The sequence below is a fragment of the Chrysochloris asiatica genome, unplaced genomic scaffold (assembly GCF_000296735.1).
Source record: "Chrysochloris asiatica unplaced genomic scaffold, ChrAsi1.0 scaffold00162, whole genome shotgun sequence".
Classification (NCBI taxonomy): domain Eukaryota; kingdom Metazoa; phylum Chordata; class Mammalia; order Afrosoricida; family Chrysochloridae; genus Chrysochloris; species Chrysochloris asiatica.
In genome coordinates, this window is record NW_006408680.1 from 4,775,791 (window position 1) to 4,799,037 (window position 23,247).

Below are 23,247 nucleotides of genomic sequence, written 5' to 3' on the forward strand. Positions count from 1 at the left end.
CTGGGGGGCTTTGTTTCATTCTATTGTGTACAGGGTCGCTATGGGTCGGTACCGACTCGATGGCACCTAACAACAACAACAACAACATCACTTTTTATGACAAAACCAAAGCCATTTTTACATACCTTCTAATAACAAAAGGACGGACAAATTGAGGCACCCTGATGGTGCGGTGGGTTAAGCATTGGGCTGCTAACCCAAACATCAGAGGTTCGAACTCATCAGCAGTTCCAAAGGAGAAAGATGAGGCAGTCTCCTTCTGTCAAAAATGTATAGGCTCAGAAACCCCAGTGGGCAGCTCTACTCCTGTTTTATAGGGTCACAGTGAGTCAGAACTGAGGCTCTGGGCTTAGATTTGGGCTATGGCAAATTGCAAATATCTAAGTAAAAGACTTTGCTCTTAAACAAATGAAACATCTTAGTAATTTTTATATTATACTGGAAAGGAGCGAGCTGGAAAGTGATCCGTGCCCATGAAATCCTCCATTCAGGTTCCACTGCACCTAATGATAACCACGGCATCAAATGAGAACTACTCCTGTACCAAATGGGGTCCTGGTTTGTCATTACAGGATCAGCACTGGACAGCTAACCACAGGTCAGAGGTTCAAACCCACCAGCAGCTCCACAGAAACCCTTTACAGGGTCGCTATGAGTCAGAACCAACTCAACGGCACTTAACAACAACAACTGTAGCAAATAACAGTAATGCTGCATAAAATAATAATAGTTACTGGAGTCCTAGTGTGACAGTTCAGGCTAAGTAAGCATCGGACTGCTAACCATAAGATCCAAACCTACCAGCTGCTCCTCAGAAATCCTATAATACAGGGTCACTACGGGTCGGAACTAACTCAATGGCACTTAACGAGAACTGTAGTAAATAATAACTATTGCATCAAATATCAATAAAAATGAGTCATGGTGTGGCACTGTAGGGTAAGCATGGACTGCTAGCCGCAAGGTCAGTGATCCAAACCCTCCAACTGCTCCTTGGAAACACTATGCAGGGAGGGTTGCTGTGAGTCACAACTGATTCTACACTACCCCACAACAACAACAGCAGCTGCTTCACCAAGTAATAACAACAACAACCACACCAAGTCATAATAATAACTGTGGCATCAAGTAATATTAATAACTACCACACCAACGATGAGCACTGGGCTACTAAGCACAAGGTGGGAAGCTCAAACCACAAGCCACTCTGTGAGAGAAAGATGAAGCTTTCTGCTACCATAAAGATGAATAGATTCTGAAACTCTATACAGAGTCGCTATGAGTCAGTACTAACTCCACAGCACCAAACAGCCTAGCAGCAACTCCCCCAACCCCACCAACTAATTATAATAACTAAAGCACCAAGTAATAATTATAATCACTTTTGTTGTTGTTGTCAATGCTTGCTGTTGAATCGGTTCTAACTCATAGCAACCCTGTATATGGTTTCCAAGGAGCAGCTGGGGGATTTGAACCAACGACCTTGCAATTCAAGTGGCCTTTGCCATCCGGTGTCTATACTACAGCACCACACCAGAGCTCCAAATAACTACTGCATCAAGTAATAACATTAACTATCACACCAAGTAATAATAACACCTGTTGTTGTTAGGTGCCATCGAGTCGGTATTGACCCATTGTGACCTTATGCACAGCAGAATGAAACCCTGCCTGATCCTGGGCCAACCTCACTATTGTTGCCATGCTTGAGCCCATTGATGCTGCCACTTTGTCAATACACCTTGCTGGGGGTCTTCCTCTTTTGCTCTGACCCTCCAGCTACAACACTAAATAGTGACAACTAGTGCACTAAATAGAAACACACAAGGCTGGACTTCGCTCTGATGGTGAAAGACTCTCAGGGACCCACTCTGAGGGCACAGTCTTGAAGATCCTTCCCAACTGTCAACTGATGATTCTTCCGAGCACTCGGGTCCACTGATGGTGCATTAAGAAACCATGGCCTCATGCCAGAGCTGTGGTTTCCCTGCACAAAATGAAGAACAAACCTCCATTCACTTAGCAGATATTGAGTGTGTTGTGTTCTAGTTGCAGCTACTCTTTTCACACCTTGATGAATGTAAGTTTTCAGGAACTTGCAATGGAGTGGGAGAGGCAGGCCCTTAGCACACAATTTAACAGAGCAGCAGATTGTGTGTGTGATGGTGTGGGACGTGGACCAGGAGCACATACACAACTCAGAACAGCGGGCTGTGTGATGGGGAAACTCAGACCAAGGAGCACGTGATGCACCTGAAACAGCAACGGGCTGAGTGGTGTGTGAAGTGGGCATGGTGGGTGTGGGAGAAGATCTTGGATGGGTATATGCATTCTTAAGGGCAAGCAGGAGAGAACACAGGGGAAAGTTACATAGGGACCCAACCTACCCAAAAGAACAGCCCCTTCTATGGGAAACAACATAGACCATGGACTTGCAGCATCTGAGCAGAAGTGAGGAATGGTGAGAACCCTCAGGGGGTTTCAAAAGTTGGCGGTTCAAATCTACCAGAGGTGACTCTAAAGGCAAGCCATAAGTTTTACTTGAGAAAGGCCATTGCCTAAAATCCTGGTGAAGGGGTACCACCCCACACACTTGGGGTCACAGTGAATGGGAGAGATTTGAGGCAATAAATAACAAAATAAAAAGTCAGAGTTAAAAATACTTAGACTGTAGGACTTGCTGCTGTAAAGTGTCATTGAGTCATTTTTGACTTCTAGTGACCGTAGATAGGATTCCCCGGGAGTGGAACTGCCAACTTTGTGGTCAAGTGTTTATCCTACAACACCACACCAGGCTTTACTACAACCTCAAGTTTCCTTTGGATGGTAATAAAGAACCACAGATGACATTAAGGACAGTAGGAATATGATTGCATTGTCGTTTACAATGATCATTGTGGTCAAGGTGTGGACTAGATTGTCTGACAGTCAATGACAGTTTTGAAAATGTTAGTACTCATCATAAAAAATTCCCAAAAGAGTCCATTTCTACATTGCTCTATGAAAGAGGTTCTCATGTTCGGGCCTGGAAGCTCATATTTCTATTCTGCCTGTCCATACTTCCCCACCTCCCTCCCCACTGACCTGCCCCATACTGAGCTACGGAGAGACTTTAAGATGACAAAGTCTCTGGAACCAATTGTGTCAGACAGCTTCAATAGATCTGTATTCTTTATTTTGATATTTCATTGCACAAGGCATCAAACTACTGTACTTGGAAACTGAATAGTAACATAAATAAAAGCATGGATTTGGGAGGCAAACCATTCGAGTTATTAATTCAGTTCTGCCACTGACATTATCCTTATCTGTGGAAGGGTACGAAGCAACCATCCCACCTCACAGAGCTATTGGGAAGAAAGAAAGATTCATGTGAAGCATCCTTAGGTTACTGCTCATAGTTAGTGTCTACTAAATGGGAGAATGATTACTAGGAAGAGGATGAAATCACACCCACCAAGCTTCTCAGAGTTAAAGGAGACAGACAATGAAAACCACCACCAGATAAGACCCAGATGAGTACATCTGGTGGCTGAAGTTCATTTCTCAGGAGCCCCGGAGGTGTAGTATGTTTGTTACATGTTGGCTGCTAACCGCAAGGTCAGCTCCATGAGAGAAACATAGGGCTTTCTGCTCCGGTAAAGACTTACAGCCTCAGAAACCCTACATGGGGTCGCTATGAATTGGAACCAACACAGCAGCAGTAGCAAAGGCCATTTCTATTCAGAATAATTCTGTAGAAAAAAAATAGATTGAGGACAACCTCTGTGTCATACATCTTGGTGTGTTAGTGAAGACAGTGTTAAGGACAGATACAAGCATTCTGCTATACTTGCAATGATCTACTACACGTGACTTGGGAAAACTGTTTAGCCAGTTTGGAAAAATGTCAACTTTACAAAAGTAATGAACATTCACAGGAACCCTGAAATGTTGTAGGTAAAGATAGTTTTATAAAATCTGATCATCTATAAAAGTGGTGATATATGATTTGAGATTAATGGAATACTGAGAAAGAAGTTTCCAAAAATTGAGAATAATCATTCCCATTAAGAAGCGTTTTCTAAAGCTGACTTCTGAGAGCTTCATTCACAAAGGCTAGCTTCAATGTTCAAAGTGACCCTCCATGTCTCATTAGCAAAGCCAGACCCATTGCCATGCATTCCATTTCAGCTCACAGTGACCCCATCGAGAGTCTTAGAGACTGGGCATCTTTTTTTTTCTGTGAGCAGCTGGTGGGCTTGAACTGCTGACCTTGTGGTTAGCAGTCCAGTACTTATTATACATCAAAATTATTTGTTGTTGTTGTTAAGTGCCATCTAGTCGGTTCCAACCCATAGCTACCTTCTAGAGGGGTTCCAAGGAGTGACTGGTGAGTTTGAACTACCAACCTTGCAGTTCAAAGCGACTGTTCAGTCTAGCGTATTAACCCACAGCGCCACACCAGGACCTTGTGGTTAGCAGTCCTGTACTTATTCTACATCAAAACTAATAGTAACAATAAAAAAAATCTGGCAAAGATTTTGGTAAGAAAAACAGTTGCCTTTCTTGGCTGTGAATGTCTACACAAGATAATCTATGTAGAGGTAGGCATTCCAACTACTTTCTACCATCTGGCCACCTCAACCCTGTGTTGGGAAATGCAATCATACAATCACTTTCCCTGAAAGCAAACTTGTTGTCCCCTGTCTCCAACCTTGACCCACCTTCTTCTGCCCTCCTGGATTCTCCCTAATGCTCATGCCTACACTGATGTCTGTGTCTCTGCCCATAGTACCTGCAATATGTCAGATCCTGAGGCAGCTCTGCTGACACCCCCACCCCAAAAGAAGATGTATTCACTGTCCTCATTGGCATCTAACTCGGGGATGTGGATGGTTCTCAAGCATTCAAGCCAACCTGATAACCACTAGGACTGCTGTGGAGCTCAGGGGCCATGAAGCAAAGCATGGTACTATCCCCAGCTATGTGGGGGTGACATCTAAACTCAGCTTTGACCATCAGGAGAAGGGGACGGCAGGAGGTGGGGCATCTAGACAGTGGTACAGAGATAAGAGCTGGTCTGGAGTTACAAGTACAGCGAGTGGTAGAGACAGAGCCCAGACAGAGCCTGCTCATCCAACCATGTGTGCAATAAGACAGCAGGCACGCATCCTTGAGGCAAGAGAGACTCCCTGGGGACTTGTAAACAGGAGAATGACAGTGACACATATGTGTACAGGACAGATGTCAGAGACACAAGCTTAGAGAAACCACTAGTGGCGAGCCTGTAACACAGACTGGAGCTGCCTCACAGGGTTTCCAAAGCTTTAATCTGTATGGAATTGAGTCCTGGTGTAGCGCTGGACGACCAGCACTGGGCTGCTAACTACAAGGTCTGTGGTTCAAACCCATCTGCCTTTCCTCAGAAACCCAAAACAGGGCTTCTGAGTCGGAACCAACTCAACAGCTCTTAATAACACACTACACCAATCTTCCCTGAAGCAAACTGCCACGTTTCTCTCCCGAAGAGCAGCTGGACCATCAGGGCTCATTAAGCTGAGAGAGAAGATCATCAATTAAGGGGAAACAGCAGTGCAGCAGGGAACATACGATGAAGGGCCCATGGGATGGAGAACAGGGCAGGGAGGCAACAAGGGCCAGGTTCCACTTCCTGTCCAGCCCCAGGCTGCAACAATCTCCTGAAAAACTATCCCCACTCTCCAGGGCACTGAGGAAGCCTGGGAAACTCAGCACAAAGGATGACAGAGAGATTTGGTTTTCCTCTGAGGCTCTTCTGAAGAGTCTCCAGCTCTCTGGTCTCTAGAGGATTGTCCAAACTTCCTTCCACTGTGCCTGAAGCCAGGCAGGCATGGGCCAGCTGTGCCTTCTTCCTACCTTGGGTCACCTTTTGTCCTATGGATAATTGGGTGTGTATGTGTGTTATTTGTCCCTCTGGTGTGGTTGGCAATTCCCCATCCTTCCTTTGATTGCTGAGATTCCTCAACAGGTAACAGCAGCAGACATCCTGAAAGGCAGTGCTGGTTTCAAGGAACACGGATGTGCAGCCACACACACACATCTACATACACACACACACACACACACAAGGAGGCTTCAAAACATCCGTGGAACAATTCCATTATATTTTAGTTTCATTTTTCTGCTAATATTTTGAAGCCCCTTGTCTTCCTCATCTATTGGCTATCTTGTTAGGTGACATGTTACATTAACATTGATAGTTGAAAAATATCAACTATCAGATTATATCTATGTGCAAACATCGTATGTCTGGCAGTAACAAACGCCATGGTGTGAAGCAAGACTAACACTGGCTCTTGTGGTTAAAGTGTCAGCTTGGCTGGGCCAAGTCATTTGGAAAGTATGTGGTATAAATTGGCAGCTAAGTAATAATGCATAGTCATCTCCCATTTGGGGAGCTGATGTGGTCATCTTTTATTTTTGTGCCACACCAATTCTCACATACCAGCCTGGTCTTTGAAACCTAACTGTGTTGATAAGTGAGGAATGGGTCTACAAACACATGTGCACACACATACCCCTTTATGCTGCCTACATTCCTGTGTACATATGCGTCTGCAGAACTTGAGTGTCGCCCCACATGTTGGCAGCTGAAACACACCAGTCACTCACTCTCAGGAAGAATGATGACACAGTCAGCTTCCATAAAGTTGTCCTCCTTGGAAATTAGATGGGAAGTTCTACTCTGTCCTAGAGTTGCCATGAGTCAGAAGCGTCTCAAGAGCAATGGGTTTGGGCTGAGTTTTGGCCGCATCTGCCTATCCATATTGATATTGTTCAAAACGAGACTGGTACCCAGGGAAGCTAAGGAGTGGTAGTGATTCCATCCTGCTTTCTGGGGCAGAGCTATCCCCATGAGCAAGGAGGACATTCAGCTCCAACCAGATATGCCTGGAAGTGACCCAAATGGCTCCAACGTCAAAACACCTCTGACTTTTACCCAGCTCAGTGGAAGCTTGAAATTCCCACTCCAAAGTTGTACTTTCAATGAAATCATTAGCTGTTCTTGTCTATATTTAAAAGCAACTCCATAATCTGACGCAAGAGCACTTGTACTTCAACAGGTTTACCAGCCAGAAAATTCCAGTAGCACAGGGACCAGGAGAGCCCATTAGGCTGGAGTTTGAGAGGGCTGAACATGCAGTCCGAACAGGCATGTGGACATCAAGGCCACACGAAGAACCACTAGGAGAAGTCCTCAGGCAGTTGACAGTGGGGACTACACCAGGAATAAAGATGGACTCAGGGAACACACTTTCCCAGAGTTTCAGTGGGAGTTTGTGATGACTTCAAAATCAAACCATTCCCCTCAGATATATAATTAGAACTAAGGAAGACTGCTCTTTCTGCTTTGAAGTTCTTACGAGGGAGGGGAAACCGCACAGTGGGCTTTTCTTAATTCAAAGACAAAATCTGTGTTAGAAGACATCCGTGAGGGAAATCCAAGCAGCACCTTAGTGTGGTGAGTTTACAGAGAAAGCTGTCCGTAAAGAAAAGGCATCTTCTCACAGAGAGAAGAGTGACGCACCACACTCTAGATCCATCACTAGAACATCTCCAAATCCATGGGATTAAAGGAAGAAAGAAAAGGACTCCAAAGCACTCCAAACCTTGACTCTGCCTAACTTCTGAGATTCCTTTTTCAGGATCTTTAAGAGCATGACCATTCAGATGATGATGTTAAACTATGTGAAACAAACATGGCTTACTGGCACCATGCACTGTTTCATGTTGTTGTCGTTGTTAAGTGCTGTTGAGCCGGTTCTGACTCATAACAACCCTGTAGAGTGTTTTCAAGGAGCACCTGGTGAGTTCAAAAGACCTTGCAGTGAGCAGCCCAGTGCTTGTCCTATAGCGCCACACCAGGATGCAATACTAAGTCATTAAAAATGTCAAAATCGCACCTGATTACAAGGACAAGTACTGAAAGTCTTCATAAAAGAGTCTTCATCCACAAAACCCACACTTATCAATGACGGTGAAGGCCCTACACTGAAGCTTAGCTAGTTTTCTAGGGAAAGCCGTGAGGGTCAGGGTTTGAGCTGAGGCTTACCTGGAGAATGGACACTGTCTGGGAGAAGTGATGCTGCTCCATGGTGGAGGTGGAGTAGAGCGCTGCCAGAGGGTGGTCGAACTTCTGCAGGTAGCTATTACTGAAGCCTCTGTGGTCCAGGTCATGGCACAGACACGCTATTAGTAGCCCTTTGCGCTGAGGAGAAGACAGAGTGTGTGATGTTCAATGCAAATCACAGCTGACCAGGAAGCTTATAATGTACCATTGTTGCTGTTATGTTATCACCCAGTTGGTTTTGACTCATAGTGACCCTGTGTAGGGCTTCCCGAAGAGCAGCTGGTTAACAGTCCAGTGCTTATCCTAGAGCGCACATCAGGACTCCAGAATGTCCCATTCGTATCTCATCAATCCTGCCTTTAATGAAGCTGGCTCCCCACGGTCTCTTCATGAACCTTCCAAATCATGGACAATCTCAGCTCTTTTTTCATCCTCTTTCTTATTTCCGTTTCTGCTCAGGAAAACTTGACATTCAAGTCACTCTCTTGTTTTCCTGATCAGTTTTGTTTACCAGAACAGTTAAATGTAAACTGTAAACAGTTTTCATGTAGGGTGGGTTTTAAATCAGTCTTTCTCTGGAGATTAAATAAAAAGAGCAAATTAAGGACAGATAAACAAACAGAGCTGGAAAAGAGAAATGCCACATGATATGAAGATTAAAAATCATCTTTATAAAAATGTAAGCCTTTGCATACACTATTTGGGGCTTCTTTTTCGCCCAGATGACCTGTGTCTTTAGAAAAGTGTAATAATAGGATTCATTCCAGATGTAAGGAATTCAAACCAGAATCCAGATGTAGCAACCACATTTTTGTCACTTTTCTTTAAACATTTCGTTTTCATACACAACTTTCTATGTTTCTTAAACTCACAGGCATTATTATGACCAATGGAGACATTGCAACAGCTTTAATTTTAAAAGTCTCAAAAATATGGGATTTAAGGAATAGAAAACTGTTGAGACATGCCTACTTGGAAAAGAACGGATTTTATCTGGTTTGGTTTCTGCTGTGGTGATTAAACAATAAAATTATGCATTCGGTTAAATTCCTTAGTCATCTAGCACTACTTAAACAGTAATATCTCAGGTCGGTGGCTTGAACAAAGATAAATTTGCTTTCTTACAGTCTGTGGGTTTTGTTGTGGTTAAGTGTTGTCAAGTCAGTTTCAACTCATAGGAACTCTGGGTAGGGTTTCTGAGAAGTGGCTAGTGCGTTTGAACTATCAACTTTGTGGTTAGCAGGCCAGAGCTTAACCTATAGCTCCACATCAGGATTCCAGTTTAGCAGACTAGAAGTCCAAATTCAGGGTACAGGCTCTAGAATAAGGCTTTCACTTTCTGCCAGCTCTCGGGGAGCGTCCTTCTTCCTTGGTTCCTTGATTCCGTATATGTGTATTCATCTTCCATGTCTCTACTTGCCTGTCTGTACCTAATCTGCTGGTTGATACCTCAAAAGAGGTGGACTTAAAAAACTCCTACAGTTTACAATTGTTATCATTGTTGTTGGTGCCCTACCGTCGGTTCTGACTCATACTGGACCCAATGCACAACAGTGTTAGACACTGCCATCCTCACAACTATTGTTACATTTGATCCCTCCATTGCTGCTCTGTGTCAATCCATCTCATTGGGGGTTTTCCTCTTTTCCTGCTGACCCTCGATTTTTCCAAGTCTGATGTCCTTCTCCAGGGACTGGTCCCTCCTGATAACAAGTCCAAAGTTTGAGACAAAAGATTGCTATGCTGGGTTCTAAGGAGCATTCTGACTGCACTTTTTCCAACACAGATTTGTTTGTTTTTCAGGCAGACCTTGGTCCCTTCAATATTCTTCAGCACCGTTACTCAAAGGCATCATCAGTTCTTCTATGGTCTTCCTTATTCACTGTCCGACTTTCACATGCGTATGAGGAGACTGAAAACACCACGGCTTGGGTCAGGTGCACCTTAGTCTTCAAAGTGACATCTTTGTTCTTGAACATTTTAAAGAGATCTTTTGCACAGATTTGCCTAATGCAATATACCATTTATTTGACTGCTGCCTTCATTGGCATTGATTGTGGATCCAAATAAAATGAAAAAAAATTTTTGACAACTTCTTTCTTGTCTCCGTTATGTTTTTGTATGAAAGATCAAATTGGCATTTGTGTCTGCATATGTTCATCACACTGGTTTCTCTTTCTGTCTTGTTGTACATGGGAAACAAGACAAATGCAAAGTCCTGGTGTGGCACTGGACTGCAAAGTCAATTTGAGCTGAAAAGTCAGCAGTTCAAGCTCACCAGTTGCTCCTGAGAAGCCCTATACAGGGTTGCTATGGGTTACAACTGACTCAACAGCACTTAACAACAGCATCCTTTCTTAAGACTGAAGCTTTCATAGGAAGAAAGAGTCGCCTGTGTCCTTTAGGTTTGGCGCCTGATATCACAAAATTGCATAAAGAAAGTCTCACTCTTGCTAAAATGAGTACAGATAGGATTTCTTGAGCGTTTGTCAGTAAGCACTCATAACTCATCAGTGACCTCATAACAAGAGGGCCCGAGGCAGTATCCAGAGTATCGACAATGTTTCTCACACTACTAAGTCTCTGTTCCTTAAAGACACCCACGTGTGGTGTGTTTGTTACAGCAACACCAGGAGATTAGGACACTTGGACACCAGAATTTGAAGACTGCTCTACTATTAATTCACTAAATGCCATCGAATCGATTTCAGCTCATAGAGTCCCTCTAGAACAGAGCAGAACTACTCCACAGGGCTTCCAGAGTCCCCTGAAATGGCGTGTCCCATAGCCACATTAAGGAGGCTGGCCCCACACCTACCTCCAGGTCTGTGAATAGCCCTTGGTTGTTCTGAAGGATGGCATACATGCAGTGGGCCACAGTGACAGCGTGCTTCCAGTTGTGGTAAGGAACGCGCCGGTAGTTTTTCTTCACAGACATAATGAAACGACACAACTTCTCAAGGTCAAAGCTGTGCAAAGAGAAATTGTGTGACAGAAACAATTACACCCTTTTAAAGTAAGGGAGTCAACACATTCTAGGAGAGAAGTCTTGTTTATCTTTTCCTATGTCTGGAGACACAATATGGGGCACCCTTCCTGGGAGGAGTCAATGCATGTAAATATTTCCTAGAGCATATAGTGCACACCCACAAAATATCATCATCCTGCACAAGGTTAATTTTTTCAAGGAATACATTTAGAAGTGTAAACATATAGGATGATAATTTTTCCAATGAGTGATTACTGTTGCAAAGTAAAATTGTTATGTTGCTGTTAAGTGCTGCCAAATCAGTTCCAATTCATAGCAACCCTGTATAGAGTTTCTGAAGAGCAGCTGGTGAGCTTGAACCGCCAACCTTGAAGTTCAAACTGACCTTGCTATCTAACACATTAACCCACGGAGCCACACCAGCTAAAAGACCACATCCAAATACTGTCAAAGTATAAGAAAGATGATGACATTGATTTTTATTATCCTATGTGGTTATTTGGAATCCTGGTGTGGCACTACAGGGTCAGTTTGGACCACTAGGTTGTAGTTCAAACCCACCAGCCACTCCTCAGGAACCCTGTACAGGGTCGCTATGGGTCAGAAATGACTCGACACTTAACAACAACATGTGGTTATTATATTTTCTTTCACTATATTTTTACTATGATTATATATTCATTCTTATTTAGTGCCCATCAACTCTTCACATGAATCTATGGCAGCTTAAATAAAAAACAGATCCATGTAAACAAAGGTCTTTTCAAATATCAAAGAGGTGTTGTTGTTAAGTACCAACACGTCAGTTCTGACGCAGTTACCCTGTATAGGGTTTTCTGAGGCTGTAAATCTTTGCAAGAGCAGAAAGCCTCATTTTTCTCTTATGGATTGGCTGGTAGACAAATGCTGACCTTATGACTCACAGTCCAGTGATTAACCTACAGAACTACCGCATTTCCACTAGAGAGATGAGAGCTCATAAAAGCCAGACATGTATATTACCTGGATTTAATTCATTGAAAATTGTCCATTATCCTTAATGAATAGGGTCTGGTAGGATATTTTAAGAGTTCCAACTGCTAAAGCTCTGGATTTCTATATATGAAATATCCAGAGTTAGGCGACTTTATCCTGTGTCTACTCATAAAAGAGCAAATTATAAAAAGTCACTGACAGATATAAAAGAGACCACATAGAACTTAGAAGTGTTCCTATGAGTCATTTAATGTGCCAGAGTGAAAAATAAAAGTAAAACATCCTCTTCCTATCATCGATCAGATACTGTTCCCGAAAAGCATGTATCAGCTTGGATGGGTCATGATCCTAAATGGCTTGGCAGCTATGCATTGATGCCATGTGACAGTTATGTGATGATTTCCCATAATGTAATCTGATGTGATAAACCAGAAAGAAGATTTAGGATTGACTGACTGCAATATCCTTAATCTCATCACAACCCTGATCCAATGGGAGGGTGCTTCCCAGGCATATGACCGTAACATCTTTTATCTTACAAGAGACAGAAGGAGAGAGAAGTGAGCAGAGAACAGAGGGACCTACCGCCACCAAGAAAGAAGAGTCAGAAGAGGAGTGTGCTCTTTGGGCCTGGTGTGTCTGCGCTGTGAAGCTCCTCGAGTCAGAGAAAGATTGATGCCAAGATGCATGAGGATCTCCAAGGAATGCTGGGTCTCCAGACACTGAAAGGGGACAAGGACTTTCCCCAAAGCCTTCCCCTACAACTCTGAATTTGAACTTCTAGTCTCCTAAACTTTGGGAAAATAAATTTTCTCCCATATGTAATGAAGATGGCTACCATGTGCCTTTTCTGTCACTGCACTCTGGGAGACTTTGGGGATGATATGTGGTAGAGCTCCGGTAGCGTAGTGGTTACAAATCGGGCTGCGAACCTCATGGTCAGCAGTTTGAAACTACCAGCTGCTCTGTGGGAGAAAGATGAGGCTTTCTGCTCCTGGAAAGATTTACAGCCTCAGAAACCCTGTTCAGGGTCGCTATAGGTCAGAACCGACTCAACGGCACTTAACAACAACAACACTGTGGGGGAGAAGTGATTTGTATGTGACATGACATGAATTTTTAGGTGTAATACCATAGACTAAATGGCTCCCCCCCAAAAAAAAAAAATAATAATATGTGTCAACTTGACTGGGTCATTATTCTCGGTGGTTTGGCAGTCATGAAATGATGTAATATTAATACGGTCATTACATTTTTATGTATGTTACAATAATAGAGAGATGTTTACTTGTGCTTTGACGACTATGCAAAGGTATTCAGCAGTGTGGATCATAACAAAGTATAGGGAACACTGAAAACAATGGCAATTCCAAAACACTGCATTGTGCTCATGAGGCATCTGTACACAGATCAAGAACAAGGGGATACTGAATGGTTTAAAATCAGCAAAGGTAAGCACCAGGGTTGTATACCTTTATCCTACATGTTCAAGTTCTATACTGAGCAAATAATCCAGGAAAATGAATTATATAAAGAACAATGTGGCATCAGGATTGGAGGAAGACTCACAACTCTGTTTGCTAAAAGCAAAGAGGACTTGTAACACTGATGAAGATCAAAGACTACAGCCTTTGGTATGAACTAAACGTCAATGTAAAGAAAACATAAATTCTCATATCCGGATCAAGAAACAGCATAAGAAACGGAGAAAGACTAAAGATGTCTCAGATTTCATTTTTATTGGATCTGTAATCAATGCTAATGGAAGCAGCAGTCAAGAAATCAGATGGCATATTGGATTAGGCAGCTCTGGTGCACAAGACCTCTTTAAAGTGTTCAAGAGCAAAGATGTCACTTTGAGAACTAAGGTGTCTTTAACCCAATCTGTGGTATGTCCAATAGCGTCATACACATATGTGGAGCTGTGGGCAAATGCATCAGACTGCAAAGTCGTTTGAATGGCAAGGTTGGTGGTTCAAGCTCACCAGCTGCTCCTTGGAAACCCTATACAGGGTCACTGTGTGTCGGAATCAACTCGACAGCACTTAACAATAACAACATATGCATGTCAAAGTTGGACAGTGAATAAGGAAAACTATAGAAAAAAATGTATGTGTTTTAATTATGATGTTGGAGAATACTGAAAGTACAATGGACTGTCAGAAAAATAAACAAATCTGTCTAAGAAGAAGTACAACCAGAATGTTCCTTGGAAGCAATAGTGGTGAGATTTCATCTCCCATACATTACACATGTTGTCAGGAGGGACCAGTCCCTGAAGAAAGTCATCATGCTTGGAAAAGCAGAGGGTCAGCCAAAAAGAGAAAGACCCCTCCACCCGCAAAGAGATGGGCTGATACAGTGGCAGCCATAATAGATGGTGTAGGACTGGACCATTCTTTCTGTTTTGCAGAGGGCCACTATGAGTTGGAACTGACTTAAGGGCACACCTATCAACAACAACAACAACAACAATGAAGCAGTGACAAGATGATTTCTCATAAATCACTTCATAAGTGAAACAAAACAATGAAAGGACTACGGTTAGCCTGCAATCCTCATAACCCCATCCAAACCCTGATCTGTAATAAGGGAGTTTCCCATGAAGATAACCTAGGTCTTACAAAGATCAAAGGAAAGAAGTGACTAGAGAAAGAAGGACATACTACCAACAAGAAAGAAGAGCCAAGAAGAGTGTGCATCCTTTGGACCTGGGTTTCCTACATTGAGAAGCTGGTAGATCTAAGGATGGGTCTTGATGTCAAGATATATGGAGATCTCCAAGGAATGCTGGGCCTACAGACGCTCAAAGGAAACAAGGACCTTTCCCTTAGAGCCAGGCTCTCAAGTTAGATTTCCAGCTTCCTAAATTTCGAGGAAAGAACTATATGGCTGCTAAAGCTACCCTCTTGTGATATTTCTGCTATAGCAGCAAAAAGGCCTCAAACAGCACCTTTCAGCACGGGTGTTTAAGCTCTAAGGATCAGACATCAAGAAAGGTGCCTAGGTCAGGTCAAAGTGAACGGGAAAAGATTTGTCTGAATTGGTATAGCATTAAATTAGATTTTTAATAAGGAGACTTTTGTTATACCTAGGAGCTCTGGTAGCGTAGTGGTTACGAATCAGGCTGCTATCGCAAGGTCAGCAGTTCTAAACTACCAGCTGTCCCGTGGGAGAAAGATGAGGCTTTCTGCTCCCGTAAAGATTTACAGCTTCGGAAACCCTGTACAGGGTCGCTATGAGTTGGAACTGACTCCATGGCACATAATCACCACCATGTGATATGCACTGTAAGCTGAAAATTGATGCTAAATTTAACTCAATGGGCGACAGATCTGCTGATCTGCTCTGTAAAGATTATAGCCCAAAAATACCTAGGGGGGAAATTCTATTTTGTCGCATGAAATCACTATGAGTTAAATTCAACTGAATGGTTTTCTGACAACAAGAACATTGCAAAACACTACTATTTAAAGTATGTAATCATAATGAGTCATTACTTTATCTCTTCCAGTTACACAAGTGTGAAGTGAAAACTTTGAAATCTGTACAACTCTGAATTTGTAATTTTGCAATAGCCCAATTTGACCCCTTGTTTTTGGTCAAGGTGCAGCCAAATTGCCAGAGAACTCAACATTTGAAAAGAGTATGGATGTCTCTAATAACATCAGCCCACCTTCATGTAAATACTTAGGAGAGGTAACTTATGCATGTCATATTTTAAGATAATTATAAACCCAAAAGCAGACAAGAATACAGATAAGGGCAGATGAGGTGACCTCACTCAGTATTTTAAAAAACAAGTGTTTAGGTAATCCATACCAGGCTATTCCACAGGACCGATGGATCATATGCACAAAAATTCCAGGCCACATGTTTTCAAAAGGGCCAATGTCAAAGTGGAATCTGAAAGCATAAAGAATCCATTTATTACTAACTGCATTTAGGAACACTACAGTGATACTAAAGAAAGTAATGTAACTTGGTTTAGTCTATCAAAAACAACAAAATGCTGGGAGTCCCAACATGTCCGCCCTGCCTTCTCACACCCCCTATATATTTTAAGGCCCCTTCAGTCTTGATGTGTCGCTATAGGATGAGCACTGAACTGTAAACCACAAAGTCAGCAGTTCAAACCCACTAGCTGCTCTTTGGAAACCCTATACAAGGTCGCTATGAGTCGGAACCAACTCCAAAGCACTTAGCAAGAGAGGAGACATGTACACATTCTCTTAGGAATACTGTGTAATATGTAAGCCAATGCTTAGGGGTTTTTTATTAAGTTAGCTGCAGTTGTTATGATAAATTAAAAATACAAAATATATTGTCATGGATGCTACACAAGCGTTTTATGACTCAAAATTACTGGGGAAAAACCCTTATCAAAAGTTGTTAATTGTTAAGTGCCACCGAGTTGGTTCCGACTTATAGGGACCACTATAGGGTTTTTGAGGAGTCACTGGTGAGTTTGAGTCGCCAACCTTGCGGTTCAAACTCAACTTGCAATGCAGCACAGTAGCCTGAAGTACCACACCAAGACTCTAAAAGTATTTGTTAGAGTTGAAAATTATTCTATCTCTTATTTAAACCCAGAGAAAGAAATGTTAAATATAAACACCCAAAGGTATCCCCTATTTTTCATGTGCTAATTTAGTTATTAACACTCACCCAGAGTAAACAGAATGTTAAAGTATGTATCATATCATGTTTTTACACAAATAACAAGTGTGTTAGAGGTCTTTTTGCAAACCGTGCAACCCGTCCTCTCTCCTGTGTTTTGGTTCCACATGGGGCTGTGCGTGTTATGTGTGTGCACAAGTGTTATTTACATGTTGTGTGCTCTGTGTGAAACTTTAAGGCAAGTATCAGGTCTGGGTTACGTCTGAAGAGTTTCTATGGTAGTGAAGAAATGGCGGCTCACACTTATAACCAGCATACAAATGGTCTCAGGGCCAACGCACAGTAACTTCAATAATTAGTTTAAGATTGGAAAACAGACTGTGCAGGCTGAAATTCCTTTTTTAAGTTCTCAAATTTTGATGTGGAAGCTTAAACTGAACGGAAAATGGAAATGTAGATATCCAGTATCCAAGGCCACTTTGAGTATTCCATATACTGCATAGTATAAAACACACAGCACATACGTGAACTGCTGTATAAGTTAAGGCTCACACATTACAGAATGAAGTTTTGGGTTTCTTTTAAGGAAAAGACATCTAGCCTTTGTTTCCTAGTTTTCTCTACAGTTTGGATTTGTTTCAGAAAGGAGAAATTGTCAACACATGGAATGGCGGGCAGGCAACAGGATGGTTGTGATCCCCACACGTTGTAACCCACTCCCCTTCAGGTTCAAGCCTGTTCCCAGGGACTGACGCTGAAAAAAGAGTGCTCACAGTTCAACTTCCTTGCAAATCCGCATGGGGAGGGTGAAGCGCATGAGGCCTTGCCACTCTTCCGCTGTGCAGATGCTATGATAGGACAGCTTTTCCATGGTGACCCGGTAGATGCACTCCGAGTGGCGGATCCGATGATACATCTGAAAGCAAACGCAATCCATAGACACAGGCATACGAACGGATCGTTAGACTCCACCCCAAATGGTGCTATTCAAAGGAGGTCAATCCCTGTGTGAAGGTATTGTGCAAATGTCATCTTATTTGTGAGATAAACTTCAGACAGCTAAAGCCATGGGTCAATTGCTGTTTATGCAATACAAATCAAGGCCAAACAGTATTACTACAGAGTCATGGAAACCTTTATTAACCAAACTAAGACAATCTGAAGCTACTGTTTCTCGACAGTCCTCCCATCTAGGTCTCAACACTTCTGAAGGTGGTATTTCTGTCTCTCCAACCCTTCCACCAGAATCCTGGTGTGGCAATTTCAGGATAAGCACTGGACTGCAAAATCAGTTTGAATTGCAAAATTGGAGGTTCAAACTCACCAGCCATTTCTCAGAAACTCTATACAGGGTCGCTATGAGTCAGAACTGACTAGAAGGCATTTAAAAACAATCCTCCCACCAAGAATTCTGGATTTTCTGTTTAGACTACATAAAAATGGCAATTTGGGAAAACTTCAGAGACTCAAATCATGTTGCTTTTAAATGGTGTTTGAGTTTGGGAAACAAATAGAAGTCTGAAGATTGCGTAAGATCAGAGCTATAGGGTAGATGGACTAAGATTTCTCATTGAAATTCTGGTAGGACAGCTGTTGCTACCTTGGAAAAATAAGCAGGTGTATTGTCAGGACGGGGGAAAGTTCCTCAGTGGTATTTCCTGGCTTTTCTCTCAACCATTTTCTATTTTCTTAAAACTTCTTCCTAAAATGCCCCCATAACGGTCCTGTGCTCTTCTAGAACATCCATCAATCCAAAACACAGTCACCATAACTTTGTGAGCTGACTTCTCTGCCTAGAATTTAAGAGGCCCAAGGAACGCCTTAGATAGGATCTTTTTATATTATTATTATTATTTTAATAGTGCGTTACTGAGAGAACTTGTCTGCAGGAATTCACTGATGACATAAGCATGCTTAAACATATTTTGTTTGATAAACCCATGCCGGTAAGTACTGGACCCTCATATATATTATGTGTCAGACAGTGTGCTAGGCAATGTGGCAGATATGAGGGAAGTTCAAAAATTTCATGGAAAACCTCCATTTTCTTTTCATTCCATTTTTCCACCAATGTTCTCAAATCCCGTCATATGTACACTATGTGTGGCCCTCACCGCATTCTTGAACTTCCTTCTCTCCTCATATTACGAGATGATATGACAATGAGAAAGACTCCACCTAACTCATTCTGCATTAGCATAGGTAATACAGCTGATTCACCTTCATGGTGAAAACAATGACTGAGTTTTGGCAAATTTTAGGAAGATTTACTTCTTATTTGCAAAACGACCTTCAAAATGAATCGCAGAAAATCACACATTCTAGGATTATTAACAAAGATTCGACCTTACTCATCTTACTGCCAATTCTTAAAGAAAGTAAAAAACCAAAGGCCTATTTCCGTTTTCTTTGCTTCACGGACTCATCTGTTGATCCACCCATGGTCCACAGCAGCATTCTGCTGCCGTTATTACCCTTCTGTGGTCCACACTAACGCTTTGCGACCATTTACACATCTGTGGTCCACACCAGCACTCTGCTACTATTACTCATCTCTGGTCCACATTAGCCTTGTCTACCACCGATTCGTCCTTGGTCCATGGTAGTACTTTTCTACCATTGACTCGTCCTTAATCCATACCAGCACTTTCTTGCTGTCCTTTGGGCTCTTTACACTTGACTTTAGACACAATCAAGAAGCGTGTCCACTTTTCTTAGGCAATAGTGGGGGGACTGCATTATCATATACACCTTTCCCCATTGCCTCATTCAGGGACACCATGTTGACAGCTTGAAATTGTCCACACTGGGATTATACAGATAGAAATTGACAGAAATCAGTTGGCTATTCAAATTTACCAGTTGCTACAAGGAAGAAAGAAGAGGCAGTCTGCTTCAGTAAAGAGTTAGAGTTTAGGAACCCTTGGTAGGACGCTTCAGCTGTCTTATTGGGTCACCAGGAGAAATCAATATGAAGGAAGTGAGCCTGAATTAGCTAATCTTCTCCAGTTATTTATATTTTTTATTGTAGTGAAATGTATGTAACAAAACAATCCAGCCATTTTTTGCAGGTACAACCAAGTGACATTAACTCAGTTAATGTCATAGCAACGCTGGTAGCACAGCGGTTAAGTGCTCAGTTACTAACCAAAAGGTTGGCAGTTCGAATCCACCTAGCCACTCCTCAGAAGAAGGACAATCCACTCCCATAAAGATGACAGTCTAGAAAATCCAATGGGACAGTTCTACTCCATTATACAGAGTCACTATGAGTCTGAATAACTTGATGGAACATACAGCAATATGATTCACTATGCTGTAATCACACTACTCATTTCCAACTTTTCCTTTACCTGTAATGAAAATGCTACCTCTTAAACAGCACTCCATCTCTTCCTTTCCCCGCCTACCCACTCTCCTCATACCAATAATGAGCTTTGGTCTCTATGTATTTCTTTATTTGGGATATTTCATGCAAGTGGGACCATCATGAATATTTATCCTCCCAATTAGTTTTATGTGTCACCTGCAAAAAAGTACGCTGTTCTTGTTGCTAGGTGCAATACACTCACTCAGTTTGGGCTCACAGCAACTGTATGGACAAAAGTAAGGGACACTTTGTATCCCATTCCTGTGCCAGCCTCCCAGCATTCTTCTGTTTGAGCCCAATGTTGCAGCCACTGTGTCAATGCATCTCAGGGGCGCTCCTCCTCCTCTTTTTTTTTTTTTTTTTGCTAACCATCTACCTTGCCAAGCATGATGTCCTTCTTCAATGCCTGGTCCCTCCTGATAAACTCTCCAAAGAACGTGAGTGGCTCTCTTGCCATCCTTCCTTCTTAGGAGCATTCAGGCCAATTTTCTCTTCTTCTGGAAGTCCAAGGTGTATCCAATATTTGTCACCAACACCATAACACATGTATCAATTCTTCATCAGTCTTCCTCATTCACTGTCAAGCTTTCACATGCATAGGAGGTGAATGGAAATCACATGGCTTGGGTCAGGGACACCTTAGTCTTCAAAAGACATCTTAGTCCTTCAACACTTTAAAGACATCTTTAAATTTGCCCAATGAAATATTAAGGTTGATTCACTGACAGCTGCTTACATGGGCATTGATTCTGAATCCAAGTAAAAAGAAAAATTTTTACAACTTCAATCTTCTCCACTTACCACCATGTTGCTTAGTGGCTCAGTTATGAAGGTTTTGTTTTGTTTTTTTTTTTCTTTATGTACAGGTATAATCCAAATTGAAGACTGCAGTCTCTGATATTCACCAATAAGTGCTTCAAGTCTTATTCACATGCAGCATGCATTGTTGTGTTATCTATACATCAAAGGTTGTTAATGAGTCTTTATTCAATCCTGGTTCTGCCTTCTTCTTCATATAGTCCAGCTTCTCGGAGTATTTGTCCAGCATACAGACTGAAAAGTTATGGTGAAAGGATATAACCCTGGCATACGCCTTTCTGAATTTTAAACTAGGCAATGTACGCCTGTTCTGGTCTAATGACTACTTCTTCTTGTATGTGCATGTACTGCATGAGAGTAATTAAGTATTCTAGAATGCCTGCTCTTCACAGTGTTATCCACAATCTGCTGTGATCCACATATTGGAATGCCTTTGTAGAGTCAATAAAATGCAGGTAGACAGCTTTATGATATTCTTTGTATTCAGGTACTATCCATCTGATGTCAACAATGATATCCCTTGTTCCATGTTCTCTTCTGACTCTAGCTTGGATTTCTGACAATTCCCTATCTGTGTACTTCTGCCTCTAGTTTTAAATTATTGTTAGTCAATGTGTACTTGTATGTGGTATTAATTATGGTATTCAATAATTTCTGCTTTCTGTAGGGTCAGCTTTCTTTGGAATGGGCATAAATATGGTTCTCCTCAAGTCAATTGGCCAGGTAGCTAGCTGTCTTACAAATTTATTGGCACAGATGAGTGGTTACCTCCAGGGCCACATCCCTTTGTTGAAATATTATCATTTGCATTTCATTAAATCCTGAATCCTTGCTTTTCACCAAAAGCTTCAGTGAAGCTCAGACTTCTTCCTTCAATACCATCAGTTCTTGATCATATGCTAACTCTCAAAATGATTGCACATCAACCATTTCTGTTTGGTATGATTGTTGTTGTTGTTAAGTGTTGCTGAGTCAGTTCTGACTCATAGTGACCCTGTATAGGTTTCCAAGGAGTGGCTGGTGAGTTTTAACTGCTGACCTTGTGGTTCAAACCCACCTTGTGATCCACAGCTTAGTCCAACAACTCTGTGTTATACCAAATAATATATAACTAACACGACCACACACACTGCCTTACAGTTGATCCTACTCATAGTGACCCCATATAGACATGAGAAGATGTAAATATTTACAAAAGCAGGAAGTATCCTCTTTTTCCTGTGGTATGGTTGGTGGATTTGAACAGCCGACGTTGAGTTCAGCAGCCCAGTGTTCATCCTACAGCGTCACTAGAACCCTTCAATGGGTGTTAAATTGCAACAGTACTTAAGACTCTCAAGCATTCGTTTAAAAAATGATGAGACCGTCAATATTCACAATTTCTATTAGTAGAAACTAAAATTTTGTGTTACTTTTCAACTAAATTTAAAAACCTAATCTGTCAATATGTTTAGATATGAAAGAGATAACACATATTTGAAGCAAAAAACGTTGTTCAGTTGTAGGAATTTGCGGAGCTAAGTAAATCCACATATGTCCACTAGAGGGCAGCATGCCAGTGCAAATGGCCAGGATGGAAACGCTGAAGGAGGAGAACCGTGGAGTCTTTCATTACCAGTCTCAACCTCCACTGGTCCCAGACTTTTCCGTTAGTCATATGGTTGCTAGCACGAAATTTGGTACTGTTTTTCAAAAGCATTTTCTCGAAGTTATTAAAGTGGTACCTCTCATTTATGTTAATCGAGCTTCATGACACTGTAGGATAAGCACTATACTGCTAACTGCAAAATCAGCAGTTCAAACCCACCAGCCGCTCCTCAGAAACCCTATGCCGGGTCACTATAAGTCGGAATGGATTCAATGACACTTAACAACAGTCTTATACAAAGGTAATACAGCGTGTCCTAACTCCAGAGTCTGCACAATGTTATGAAAGCAGTATTGGTGCCATGCTGTGGGTTAATGCACTAGACTGCAAAGTCGGTTTGAGCCACAAGGTTGGCGGTTCAAGCTCACCAGCCGCTCTTCGGAAACCTTTTACAGGCTCGCTATGGGTCAGAACCAATTCAGTGGCACATCACAACAACAAATGAATGGATTGCTTACTGAGTGTGCTGTTGTTACGTGCTGTTGGATTGTTGGTCCCGACTCATTTCAACCCTGCATAGGGTGTTTCCGAAGAGGGACTGGTGAGTCTGAACTGCTAACCTTGCAGTTGCAAGAACCTTGTGGTCCAGAGCTTATCCTGCAGCACCCCACGAGGACTCCCAGAGCGTGCTGATGTTCATTTCACTCACGACACACAACACAGACGGGAGTGTCTGCACTCACCACTGGAAAGTCAGACTTCAGGAAAGAAACGGGCTTGCTCTCTTCCTCGGT

The 23,247-nt window shown here is 42.2% G+C and overlaps 1 protein-coding gene across 1 annotated transcript in view; it reads right to left on the bottom strand.

The window, feature by feature from the left end:
- PDE10A (phosphodiesterase 10A) overlaps positions 1–23,247 on the bottom strand; it is a 321,369-nt gene that overhangs the window by 31,315 nt on the left and 266,807 nt on the right. Inside the window, exons 14-17 of the mRNA XM_006871187.1 lie at positions 17,450–17,592; positions 15,879–15,962; positions 10,911–11,061; positions 8,075–8,230 (exon numbers count right to left, since the gene is read on the bottom strand). Of these exons, the coding sequence (XP_006871249.1) occupies positions 8,075–8,230; positions 10,911–11,061; positions 15,879–15,962; positions 17,450–17,592 (534 nt within the window). The remainder of the gene's footprint in view (positions 1–8,074; positions 8,231–10,910; positions 11,062–15,878; positions 15,963–17,449; positions 17,593–23,247) is intronic.